The sequence below is a fragment of the Brassica napus genome, chromosome C4 (genome assembly GCF_020379485.1).
Source record: "Brassica napus cultivar Da-Ae chromosome C4, Da-Ae, whole genome shotgun sequence".
NCBI lineage: Eukaryota > Viridiplantae > Streptophyta > Magnoliopsida > Brassicales > Brassicaceae > Brassica > Brassica napus.
In genome coordinates this window covers 31439472-31452244 of record NC_063447.1, presented here as the reverse complement: position 1 = coordinate 31452244, position 12773 = coordinate 31439472, and the positions used below count along the sequence as shown (strand labels likewise).

General features: G+C 43.4%; 1 protein-coding gene across 17 annotated transcripts; it reads right to left on the bottom strand.

Annotated features, from left to right (window-relative positions):
* Positions 1 to 542: 542 nt before the first annotated feature.
* On the bottom strand, positions 543 to 2242 carry LOC106428977 (probable fructokinase-1). 17 transcript variants are annotated; one of them, XM_048753698.1, is made up of 5 exons: positions 1618 to 2240; positions 1351 to 1382; positions 1267 to 1316; positions 887 to 1087; positions 543 to 789 (listed from the first exon to the last, which is right to left on the bottom strand). In XM_048753698.1, the coding sequence occupies exons 1-3, from the start codon at positions 2089 to 2091 to the stop codon at positions 1301 to 1303; spliced, it is 522 nt and encodes a 173-aa protein (XP_048609655.1). In that variant the 5' UTR covers positions 2092 to 2240; the 3' UTR covers positions 543 to 789; positions 887 to 1087; positions 1267 to 1300. The 17 variants fall into 17 exon arrangements, 16 of the variants coding, with proteins under 16 accessions (XP_048609655.1, XP_048609658.1, XP_048609654.1 ...); XM_048753701.1 differs by having other exon boundaries at positions 1351 to 1370; positions 1618 to 2239; XM_048753697.1 differs by having other exon boundaries at positions 1190 to 1316; positions 1618 to 2238.
* Positions 2243 to 12773: the final 10531 nt, after the last annotated feature.

The following is a 12773-nucleotide window of genomic DNA, read 5'->3' as shown; positions in this document are numbered from 1 at the left end:
AGGAGAGAAGACAACTTCCATACATGGACAGATTCTGCACCAACTAAGTCCAACGGCTAGTTTTTCACTTATTATTTCTTTCCAAGTTATTCTTTAAGGCATTTGTGTTCTTTTCTTTTTAAACTGAGCTTAGTCTCATTTGTAAATCACCCTTGCACGAAATTAATAAAGTATTATTCAGTTTACAAAGTTTGTCTTTGTTTTGTTCAATTAGTCTTTAGGTGGATTCCTTTAGATTTCTTGTTCGTTTGCTTGTCTCCTTAGTTTGTGGATTCATTCTAGGATACAAGTGTAGGTCTTTGTCTTTGTGTGGATTCACATAGGCGCAGGCTTCTGGTCTTATCAAAGGGATACTTCCGCAACCCTTTGTGGCGACAATCGACCCATTCAAGCTTGACAACTCTTGTTGCCTTGTGATCTAGCCTTTGTCAGCTTAGGCTTGTATCAGAACCCATTAAGGGTTCTGATGAATAATTCAGTAGTTAATTTTGTGATTTGAGAAGTTTAGAACCCTTGTTAGTATAATTAATTTTTCCATGGTCTAATGGCAGAACCTCTTTGAGGTTCTTAAAAACTTTATTTTTTATGCACAATGATGCACAATTTAAACAACATACAAGTCACACAAGAGTTGAGAATACAGATTACGATACAAAAATCTTAGGACATACACCGGTTATCAGGTTCCCCGAGCAATATCAAAACAGAGCTCAGTGGTGAGCCTTCACGGCGGTAACATGGCATGCGACGTTGTTCACAACATGGTTGCTTACGCTTCCCATTATCATCCTGCAAATAAAAAGGTAAGATTTTGACATACTTATCAATATGTGTAAACCAAGCTTGAGATGTTGAGGAATTGGAGAAAGAGGAGGAATCTTTTTACCTCTTAAGACCACCAAGGCCACGGTTACCGTTTGACAAGGCTTTGAAGAGAGATTCATCCATCCAAAAAAAAAGGGAAAGAAGAAGCTTACAGATTTCTGCCTAGCGGCAGTGTTGGGAATGTCAAGGGTTTCAGCATCTGGCTGCACTCCATACTTCTTCATCACTGCAGCTTCCGAGAACTCACTCAACGGAATCAGAGCTGATGAAACGTGGCAACACAAAAACCAAGAGTCAAACAATAAAAAGATCATTGTACTAGGAGAAGACTTGAACTCAAACCCATAACTCGAACACTACTAACAAGTCAAAACGGTGCATGAGTAAAAGTCAAGTTCCTTCAAAACAGAGACTTCTGCTAGATCAGATAAAAGGCTAAACCAAGTAGAATTGGTGTGATCATGTGAAGCTAAATTCAGATACTACCATCTGAGTTTCATCCTTTCCTCCATCCTTGCTTTCTCTTGAAGCTTCTCTCTTCTGATCTTCATCATAACCTCAAGAGGAAGATAACAAAAGTCACCGTTAGTTAGCATTAATTGATACATATCCCATTAGAGTGAGTGAGATCATCTTCTACGTTATTCAGAGCAATCAATAATCACCGATTCCATATACTTACACATCTCTTTAACTCTATACAAAAATTAAAAAAAACTACACTATGAATCTCTACTTCCATCTGGATCTCTTGAATATCATGAGGGATAGAGAGAGAAGAGATTTACGTACCGATCTGATGAGCTCGAGGTTGAGTTCATCGGGACGGAGCAACATATCGGCGCTATGATTCCAGTAAAACACAAATTCCCGATCACCGTCGGCCTTCAACGTCACGAACGCCAAGGCGGTTCTGGCTCCGGTATCGAAGTTAAACTCCTGATCAGCGACGCCGTTTTTCCTCAGGATCCCAGCCAACATGTGGCCGAACTCGTTGTCGCCGAGTTTTCCGCCGAAGGCGGATTGTCCACCGAAGCGAGAAACGGCGATGGCGACGATAGCCGGAGCGCCGCCGGGAGCTTTGAGGAAAACTGGAGCCTCGGCGAGGGAGACGCCGGACTCGGTGGGGACGAAGTCGATGAGCATCTCGCCGAAGCTGACGAAGTCGGTGGGGGCTGTCCAATACCAAACTGACACGTTAGGGATTCTTACCAGCTCTAAAAGGCCCAAGTTAAGCGGCTGTTCTTCTTTTTTGGGCTTTTTCATTTTTTTTTTTCACTTCTGTTTAGAACCTCTTTTAAAAGACCCCCAACGGAGATGGTCTTAGGTGCATTGTCCACAAAAAGAGTTCCTTACATCTAGGAAGCAAACAGAGGATGAATAGTCATCAACTCTTATCATCGTTGCTAGGGTTGTTTGCCATTTTACAGCTTGTTCTTGGTCAGGGTCCAGAAGGTAATATTTATAATTTTCTCACCTTAATATATTGCTTTCACTCGGAATCAGTATGAACTCTAGTTTCTACTTTAACCAGGATTCTTCAGCTTGGACTGTGGGTTATCTGCTAACGAGCCTTCTTATACAGAATCAAGAACCGGAATAACATTCTCGTCTGATGAATATTTCGTTGAGGGTGGGATAAGTGGTAGAATCCATAAAGATGAGGCAGAGACGCTCAAGCCGTATTAAACTCTAAGATACTTTCCAATCAAGAAACGAAACTGCTATAACCTAAATGTCATGCAAGAAAATCGGTATCTGATCAGAGCTGTGTTCTTATATGGAAACTACGATGGTCAGGAGACTCACCCAAAATTCGATCTGTTTATCGATAGGACTCTGTGGGTAACAGTATCCGATCAAGATGAACCTGATAAAAATTGGGAATCAATGTATTCATCGGTAAAAGGAGTCATTTTGGAAAAAGAAATCATTCACACCGCAAAACCAAACACTTTGAAGGTTTTTCTTGTTAAGACAGACACAACAACGCCATTCATATCAGCCTTAGAACTTCGGCCATTGAGTAAGAATATATATGGTACCAAAAACGGCTCCCTGGTGTCAATTTACCGAGCGCTTCTTAGAGACTCTTATGAAGAAGTACGGTAAGTTCACTGACCATATGACTTATCTTTATTTGTCGACAATTCAGTGGTAGATTTGCATATCAGATTTTGACCTTTTATTCCATTAACCGTTATAATAAATGAAAAGTTTTTATATTCTTGATACAAGCTCTTGCCGATGTCAGGTATCCTGATGATGTCCATGATCGTATATGGTACTCTTACTCCCATCCAAACTGGACAACTATAAACAATACTCTCAATCTAGATGTTTCTAATCCTTTCGGACTGCCGCAAGCTGCAATTATGACGGCTTCCATACCAAGGAATGCCATTTCCCCTCTGAAAATTGACAGGCTCTATTACAATCAAGTAGAACAGATACATGTAAACTCAGAGAGAATGTGTTACGGAAAATGTTGTTATTGTTATTCACATACGTCGAGTACATATACATGATTACAATATCTGTTGACGAAGATTTGGCTATATCTACAACTACCTAAGCCTTATCATAATACATTGTACTTATCACAACCAACTCAATATCCAACGAGATCTTCACAGAACCGTACCAATCCTAAACCACTCTTAACACTCCCCCTCAAGTTAGTGCGTGCAAGTTACGAACGCCCAACTTGTTCAGTAGATAGTGAAACGATGAACTCCCTAAGGCCTTTGTCATTATGTCGGCCAGTTGCTCCGTTGTCTGCACATGATGAAATGTGATCAACCGATCCTTAACTGCATCGTGAACACTATGACAGTCTGACTCGATGTGTTTCGTCCTCTCATGAAACACGGGATTCGTAGCTATGTATGAGGCCGATTTACTATCGCAAAACATTTGCATAGGATAACTGTGTTTCACTCCAAAATCTCCCAACATACGTTTCAACCGTTTCAACCACTTCAACTCTTGCAGTGTCGCCGCCATCGCCCTATACTCTGCTTCTGCAGAGGAATGAGACACAGTGTCCTTCTTCTTGGTCTTCCAGGAAATAGGTGAGTCTCCCAACAACACAACAAATGCAGACAGTGACCTTCTCGACAACGGACATGAAGCCCAATCCGAATCGCAGAAAGCTCTTATACGCAGATCACTGACCGCCTTCAACATAATTCCTTGTTCTGGACATCCCTTAAGATACTTGAGAACACGCACCACTGCGTCCCAATGAGCCTCTCTTGGCTTATGCATTACTTGTGACAAGACATGGATTGCGTAGCTCAGTTCAGGTCTTGAGATCGCGAGATACACCAGTCGACCAACAATTATCCTGAACCTCACCGGGTTACGATAGAAGGGTCCCTTGTCCGCCAACAACTTATGATTCTGCTCAATAGGCGTTGCTACTGGCTTTCAACCCATCAGCCCCGATTCTGCCACTATGTCGAGAGCGTACTTCCTCTGCGAAAGAAACATTCCCATCGGCCCTCGTGCTATTTCGATACCAAGGAAGTACTTTGCTTTACCGAGATCCTTCATCTTGAACCACTCACTCAAGTAACCCTTGAACATCGACATCATGTTCAAGTCATCACCAGCGATTATCAGATCATCTACATAGATGAGAACGCGTAGACTTCGGCCACCTTTGATGTGCGTAAATAGGGAATAATCAGAGTATGATTTTTTGAATCCAAACTTCTTAAGAGCAGACGTGAGCTTAGCGAACCAGCAGCGCGGTGCCTGCTTCAAGCCATAAAATGATTTTCTCAGCTTACACACTTTCGTAGGACTGTCGCCATAGAAACCTTGGGGCATCTTCATATATACTTCTTCTTCCAAGTTTCCGTGCAGGAAAGCATTGTGCACATCCATCTGATGCACCTCCCAGTTCCTCGCAACAGCCACTTCCAACAGTGTGCGGATTGTCGTTATCTTCGCCACAGGCGCGAACGTTTCGCCATAATCTTCTCCTTCTACTTGCCTGTTACCGCATACAACAAGTCATGCCTTGGGCCTCTCCACTGTCCCGCCTGCGTTGTACTTGTACTTATACACCCATTGGCATGCCAGTGCCTTCTTACCTTTAGGCAACTCTGTAACGTCCCAAGTTCTCTGTTCTTCCAAGGCACCCACTTCTGTTGACATAGCTCCGTTCCATATAGGATCGAGCATTGCTTCTATCCAATTTTGCGGCTCCACACCTGAGGAGATCGCTGCAAGAAAGGCTTGATGTCTTTCTGAGAACACCGCATCAGTGACATAAGCCGTAATGGGATAGGAAGAAGCTGTTTTACCTGCACTCGCTTCCGAGTGCCGAGACGAAGCGGGATGAACTGGGAGTGTGTTGTGTTTATCAGGACTACAATGCGCATTGTATGTGAAGTAGTCACGAAGCTTCACTGAAGGCACCGGAACACGATGACCCCTGCCAAGATTATGTTATGTTTCAGCTACTGCAGGTTGCTCTGTTTCTGCAACCAGAACCTCTGAAGTATGCTCTGCTTCTGGACTTGCGAGCTCGGTTTCTGGACCTGCAGACTCCACTGTCTCTGCTGCAGGCTCTGTATGTTCTGCATCTCCCTGCGTCTCTTCCATCGATTCAGAATTACTCCCCCTAGACTCCAGAACTGGCTCGATATTATCGTGAACTTCCACGATTGGAGACTGAGATGGTGACTTCACAGGCACGCTGGTTTGATCATCTAGGTATGGGAACGACGACTCAGCGAACTCCACGTCCCATGACACAAAGAATTCGTCGTTCTCCAGATCATACAACCTCCATACTTTCTTACCAAATGGATACCCGACAAAGATGCATCTTCTACTCCTTGCTTTGAACTTGTCTTTGTCGCGAGATGATTTGTGTGCGTAACAGAGACAACCAAACATTTTGATTCTATCATACGACGGAGGCTTTCCATACAGATACTCATACGGAGATTTCCCATTTAAGAGACTGGAGGGAGTTTGATTGATGAGGTGTGCTGCGGTTAGTACACTCTCACCCCAGAACTTAATGGGAAGGTTCGCCTGAAACATGATCGATCTTGACACATTGAGAATATGCCGGTGCTTCCTCTCTACTCTACCGTTCTGTTGTGGTGTCACTACGAAGGAGGTGTGATGTACAATGCCGTTTTCTGCAAAGTATTTCGACAGACACAAGAACTCTGTCCCATTGTCACTACGAACTACTTGAACGGGACGTCCAAACTGTCGCTGAGCAAAAGAACAGAAGTTCGGCAACAGTATTTTTAATTGGATTTCTCCAACAGCAAATGAATCCAGACAGCACGTGCGCAGTCGTCGACTATCATCAGAAAGTAAACGGCTCTGCATGACGCTGGTTCTCTATAAGGTCCCCATAAGTCAACATGTATTAATTCAAAAGGAACTGAAGCTTTATTATAACTTTTTGAAAACACACCACGAGTTTGGTTTGATTTAAAACAGATATCACATCCTCCAAACTTGTCGGAGTGATTCGAAACACACGAAACAAAAGGTAAACAACTCAAAACACCAAAAGATGGATGCCCCAGTCTACGATGCCACAAAGCCTTGTCCTCTGCTCCCTTAACTCTGAGACCTCGCCGAACTGTACATCCCGATAAACATACACACCGTCCCGTTCTTCACCGGTTCCAATCAGGATCCTCGTAAAACGGTCCTGCAAAACACACAATGTGTCAGAAAACATAGCAAGACAGCCTGTCTGTTTCAGCAACTTTGCTACAGACAATAACGTGCAATTCAAGTCAGGGACTAAAAGACATGAGTCAATGTTATCTTCTCTGAAAGTCGCAGTACACCATTTCGTGTGGCTTGCACCTAACTTCCATCAGCGAACCGCACTGGACACCCCACCACGTCATTCATATCGCTGAGGAATCTAGCATCACCAGTCATGTGGTGTGATGCTCCAGTGTCTAGGATAACATCTTCGGTTTGTTTCTTACCATTAAGCTTCTCCGGAATTGGGTTTGGCTTTTGCCTTTCCAGTAACGCCGTTAGCGATGCCCATTGTTCTGCTGCCAGAGCCTGACCACTTGAAGCGTGAGCCTGCATTGCATTTGATCGTGCTTGACCACGTCCACGACCCCTGCTTCCTCTTCCACATCCATTTCGATCTCCTCCTTGGTTCCTTTCTGTCCACCAATCAGGAAACCCAATGATTTGCCAACATTCTTTTTTTTCGTGTCCTGTTCTTCCACAGTGAGAACAGACTACGCCTCCACGGCTCCTTGTGGCAGCAGCAGCAGTCGGTCCAGTCATGTAGGCGTTGTCTCCTTGCGTCGCCTCAAACCTGGTCATAAAGCCAACTGCATCCTGTTTTTTCTCCACACGAGACTCAGAAGTCTTCTTTCTTCTCGCACAACTCTTTGGTAGACTGAGTTCAGGTCTGGCAATGGATCCATCCCAATGATGTTGGTGCAGACGTTGCCAAACCTTGCATCGCCGAGTCCCATGAGAAACATATGGACCTTCTCCTCTTCATAATCCTTGGTATTCTTCTCAGAAGCTCCACAGGTACATGTCGAAAGTGGTTTATAGCTCAACAGCTCTTCCCACTTTGATGAAAGCCGGCCAAAATAGTCCAAGACAGTCGATCCGTCTTGTTTACAAGCTGCCAGCTCTGCTTTGAGTTGATGAACACGCACAGCGTTTCCAATCGAAAACCTTCTCTTTAGGTCACTCCACATCTTGAATGCGTCTGGTATGAATGTCACTGTCGATCGCACCGTAGACGAGATTGAGGCTCGTATCCATCCTACAATCATGGAATTGACCGTCTTCCACAACTCGACCTCCGCTGGTTTCTCATTCTCATCAGGCATCAACAAGGTTCTGTTGATGAAACCTATCTTACGCTTCGCACGAAGTGCGTTCTCCAACTTCGATGCCCACTCAGCATAGTTCTCTCCAGTCAATGTGACCGGGGTGATTGACACTCCAGGATTGTTGGAGTGTGACAGGAAATAAGGAGATGTCATACTGATGTTTTTGCTGCTACTTGCAGTCGTAATCTCTCCTTTTGTCATATCTCACAATCTCTCCTTTTACAATTTTATTTTGATCTTTCACACTGGCTCTGATACCATGTAAAAGAGACTGTGTTACGGAAAGTGTTGTTATTGTTATTCACATACGTCGAGTACATATACATGATTACAATATCTCTTGCCGAAGATTTGGCTATATTTACAACTGCCTAAGCCTTACCATAATACATTGTACTTATCACAACCAACTCAATATCCAACGAGATCTTCACAGAACCGGACCAATCATAAACCACTCTTAACAGATCTACATCTACCTTCACTTTCTTGAAGTACAAGTATTATGGGCCAATGAGACTAGGGAGTTTGACATTGAGGTCAATAGAAATATTACTGTTACGGATTATAGTCCTTTGGAGTCATGGATAGAAAGAAGAGATAATTGGAAAAAATGGACACTTAGAACTTGAGTTTATCTCCATAGTACTTTGTCTAAATTTTTTGTCTAATTAGGATTTTAATTATCGTTAATACGATTATACCCTCAGAGTAATCAAAATTTAAATTAAATAAAATACATAATACAATATTTGTTAATTATGTAGTAAATACAATTTTACATATTTTAAGGAAAGGTAAAATATAAAAACGGGAAACACACGTTAACCTAATTTTAACCCTCTTCTATCGAGCTTTCTTTTCTTCTTAATGGTTACTTTTTTCTTCTTCTTCATCACACGGTAAAATAGTCTCGTCTTCGTTCTCTGTTTCCTCTTATTTGCTCTCTGTACTTCTTCCTCGTATTTGTTCTTCGTCGTTATGTTGTGTCGACTCAGTTATGTACTTCGTCATCAATTGCATCAAAATTCTACGATTCTTCACATACGGTAGGTGTTTCATTCTCTAGATTCGTAAAACCCTAATTTTTAAGATTTGATTTGTATATCTTTTCAATTATAATTAGTTCTAGGGGTCGATTAGTCATCATCTATACAAGGGTATTGTCCCTTTCTTGTACTGGTTAGTTTACTATTTTGTTTTTTTTTCTTCTCTTATCGTATCAGCTCATGAAGCTACCATTAAGTTGGGAGATCGAATGATTTACTTCTTTTTTTCATTTTAGGGTGGGTTTGATTTTGATTTAGTTTCTTTTAGCAGATTTCTCATGGTGCGATTCAGTTCACAACGTATGAGGAACTACGTAAATCAGTGGGGAGTTGAAAGAATGGAGAAGAAAGTCATTGTGGATTATGCTTGAGATTTTGTTAGATGCTCTTTGTAGAGAAGGACATGTTAGATAAGCTTCAATGTATATAGGGAGAAGACGAAGGTTTAAAACGATTCTATTCTTGTTCACCTTGATGTTCCAACGTTGCATATATAACAATAATTCGCAGTATGAAAACTTCAATCTCTTCTTATAGAAACAAAGAGTTTGTTAAAGTATAATTTGTAAAAGTGAAATAGTAAATTCAAATAAAGGTGGTCGAACAATTCAACTTTTTGTGGAAGATGTGTTTGTTCTCTATGAGCCAGTTAAAATCACTATTAAGCATAGCAGGAGGCTTTCTCCGGATTCGTCATATTGACTCGTTCCTTTTGATTTACATCAGAAACAGAGAACGTGACACACAAGTGCTTCAACGTAGTAGTAGTTTCCAATGTTACCATTCGACCACGCCTTTCTTTGTCTACCACGAAATCCACTCGTCACTGCAACTAGACATCCATTCACCAGATTTAACATAGATTAGAACCATGTTGTATTGATAGAAAAAAAGAGAGATGATTATGTCGATGAAGAAGAGAGAAACACAAAGAACGAAGAGGAAAAATCGTGGGAGAAGGAGAAAAACGTGGAGAAAATATTCTAGGAAATATTTAGGGAAGATTTAGTTTAGATTTAGGAAACATCTTTAACCGAATATGGAAGTTTCCATATTTTTCGGATCTTCCTAGAATATGTATCCTAGCCTATGCACAACAGAGTAGAGTAGATGTTGGGGTCAAAATCAGTCACGACGGAATCAATGTCTGAAAGTCCGTAAAAATTGGCATGAACGTTTTTACGAAAAATAAATCTTCGAAAAAGATTTATTTTTACGAAGAATCTTGCGAGAAAACGCATTCACGAGACATCGAACAAGAGCTCGAAAAACAAGCCAAGCTCGGTCGCTACGTAGCGACCGAGCATCCGTTCCGCTCGGTCGCTACATAGCGACCAAGCTCGAGCCAAGCCCGGTAGCTACGCAGCGACAGAGCGTCCGTTCCGCTCGGCCGCTTCGTAGCGATCGAGCTCGAGCCAATCCCGGTAGCTACGCAGCGACCGAGCGTCCGTTCCGCTTGGTCGCTACGTAGCGACCGAGCTCGAGCCAAGCTCGGTCGTTACGTAGCGACCAAGCTCGAGCCAAGCCTGGTAGCTACGCAGCGACCGAGCGTCCGTTCCACTCGGTCGCTTCGTAGCGACCGAGCTCGAGCCAAGCTCGGTCGTTACGTAGCGACCGAGCGTCCGTTCCGCTTGGTCGCTACGTAGCGACCGAGCTCAAGCCAAACTCGGTCGCTACGTAACGACCGAGCGTCCGTTCCGCTCGGTCGCTACGTAGCGAATGAGCTCGAGAAAAGCCCGGTCGCTACGTAGCGACCGAGCGTCCGTTCCGTTCGGTCGCTACGTAGCGTCCGTTCCGTTCGGTCGCTACGTAGCGTCCGTTCCGTTCGGTCGCTACGTAGCGACCGAGTTCGAGCCAAGCTTGGTCGCTGCGTAGCGACCGAGCGTCCGTTCCGCTCGGTCGCTACGTGGCGACCGAGCGTCCGTTCCGCTCAGTCGCTACGTAGCAACCGAGCTCTCCCAAAACGTCGATACGACACAAATTCATGCATTCTCGTCTACTCTTTAAATGCTATCTCCCGAAGACCATGGCTAAATCATTCTATGTTTCCCGTCACGCGAAGTCATCAGTCAAACTTTACGATAAAAACTGCGGGAAGTTTGCCTTTATCGAAGAAACCGTAAAAAACGTTTCGAGCCAAAGACGACCCAAAGAGACCTAAGACGAATCTCGAAGCCCACTTATGATTTCTTAACCAAAAGCCCATAAGCCGTATGACGGTTTACGCTTGGTTTGTAAGGCAAGATAAATGTCAAGTTTCCGCGGATAAATGTGAAGTTTCCGAAGATAATCACGAAGATCGGGAAAAATGGAATATCTCCATATTTAAGCTATGACAGTTTAAGGGCAGAAGGGGAAAATCGTAAACCGACCTAGGAGCAGGTATATAAGGAGTCCTAGGCGAGAGGCGCGAGGGACAACTTTTTAGACTAAGAACTCTCAGCACTTAGAAACTCTGAGGCATTATTCTCGACATGCTCTGTTTCCATGACTGGCACCCGATTACCAGATTAACATGCACAAGCAGTTCGATCTCTTCGTTCACTCTTGAACTACGTTCGGCTTGATCCTCGAAAGGGGTACGTAGACAGACTTTCATAAGGTTCAGTCTGAAATCAATCAAAAACCTTTTCTGTATTTTCTTCGTCTTTTGTTATCGAGCTGCGAGTCAACTAGGTTTGAGCTTTTAGGCCGCTAGAACTAGGTAACTCGCTGACAGCCTTTGCGGCCAAGGATATATGATCTCTTGTAATAATCGCAACGATAAATCTTATCAAACCCCGTAAGAACTAGGTCGCGATTTCACTTTTTAAACATAAAGGGCAACGATAAATCTTATCAAACCCCGTAAGTTTGGCTCATTACCGAACAATAGAAATCCCAATGCGTAAGGGTTTTACCAAAACACGTTTTCCGAAAACCTTTCAGAAGGGTAAAACTTGTTCTCCCAAAAACCGCAGAAAACCCCTAGGTTAATCGCGGAAAACGGAAGCGCAAAAAATCGATTACACAGCTCGGTCGCTACGTAGCGACCCAGCACGCACACAGCTCGGTCGCTACGTAGCGACCCAGCACGCACACAGCTCGGTCGCTACGTAGCGACCGAGCACGCACACAGCTCGGTCGCTACGTAGCGACCGAGCACGCACACAGCTCGGTCGCTATGTAGCGACCGAGAACGTACGCGGCTCGGCCGCTACGTAGCGGCCGAGCTCAAGCCAACTCTCCATTCGCTACGTAGCGACCTGTCAGACCTCCACTCGCTACATAGCGACCTGTCTGGCCTCAGAAAAGTCCTCCTTTGCGTTCTCTTTTGAATCCTCATCGAAACCCTTTTCGTTTCGTCTCAATTGGAGTTTCCGTTGAGATTTTACTACCAAAACAAGTAGGACTCTTCTTGGCTTACTTCTACTCGCTACATAGCGACCTGTCAGGCCTCCAGCTCGCTACATAGCGACCTGTCAGGTCTCAAAAAGCTCCTCCTTTCTGTTCTCTTTTGAGTCCTGATCGAAACGCTTTTCGTTTCATCTCAATCGGAGTTTCCGTTGAGATTTTACGATGAAAACAAGTAAGACTCGTCTAAACTCCTTTGCTTGCTCCTACTCGCCCTTACCTTCATCTTTGTGTTCTCCTTCAAATCTCGATCGAAACGTCTCTTGTTTCGTCTCGATTGCAGTTACCATTGAAACTTTACGATAAAAAAAAAACGCAAAGACTTGTTTTCTCGTGTGGATTCAGATTAATCGTATAAATCGGCAACGGTTAACTTAACACCTTATCCGCCTCAACTATACGATTACGTTGAACCTTTTTTGACGTCGTATCAGTCAAATTCGGAAGATAAATGTCAAGTTTCAAAGGATAAACACCAATACCAAAAAAGGCAAACATACACGAGAAGAGGAAGAGGAAATGAGCAAGCAAAACTAAAAAGAGATAAAACTGCATCTTCGAGAGAACTAAGGTATTTGCGACTTGAAATTTTTGAAATCAGACTTGGAGTTTTCATAGGAAATTACTAAGAAATAATAAC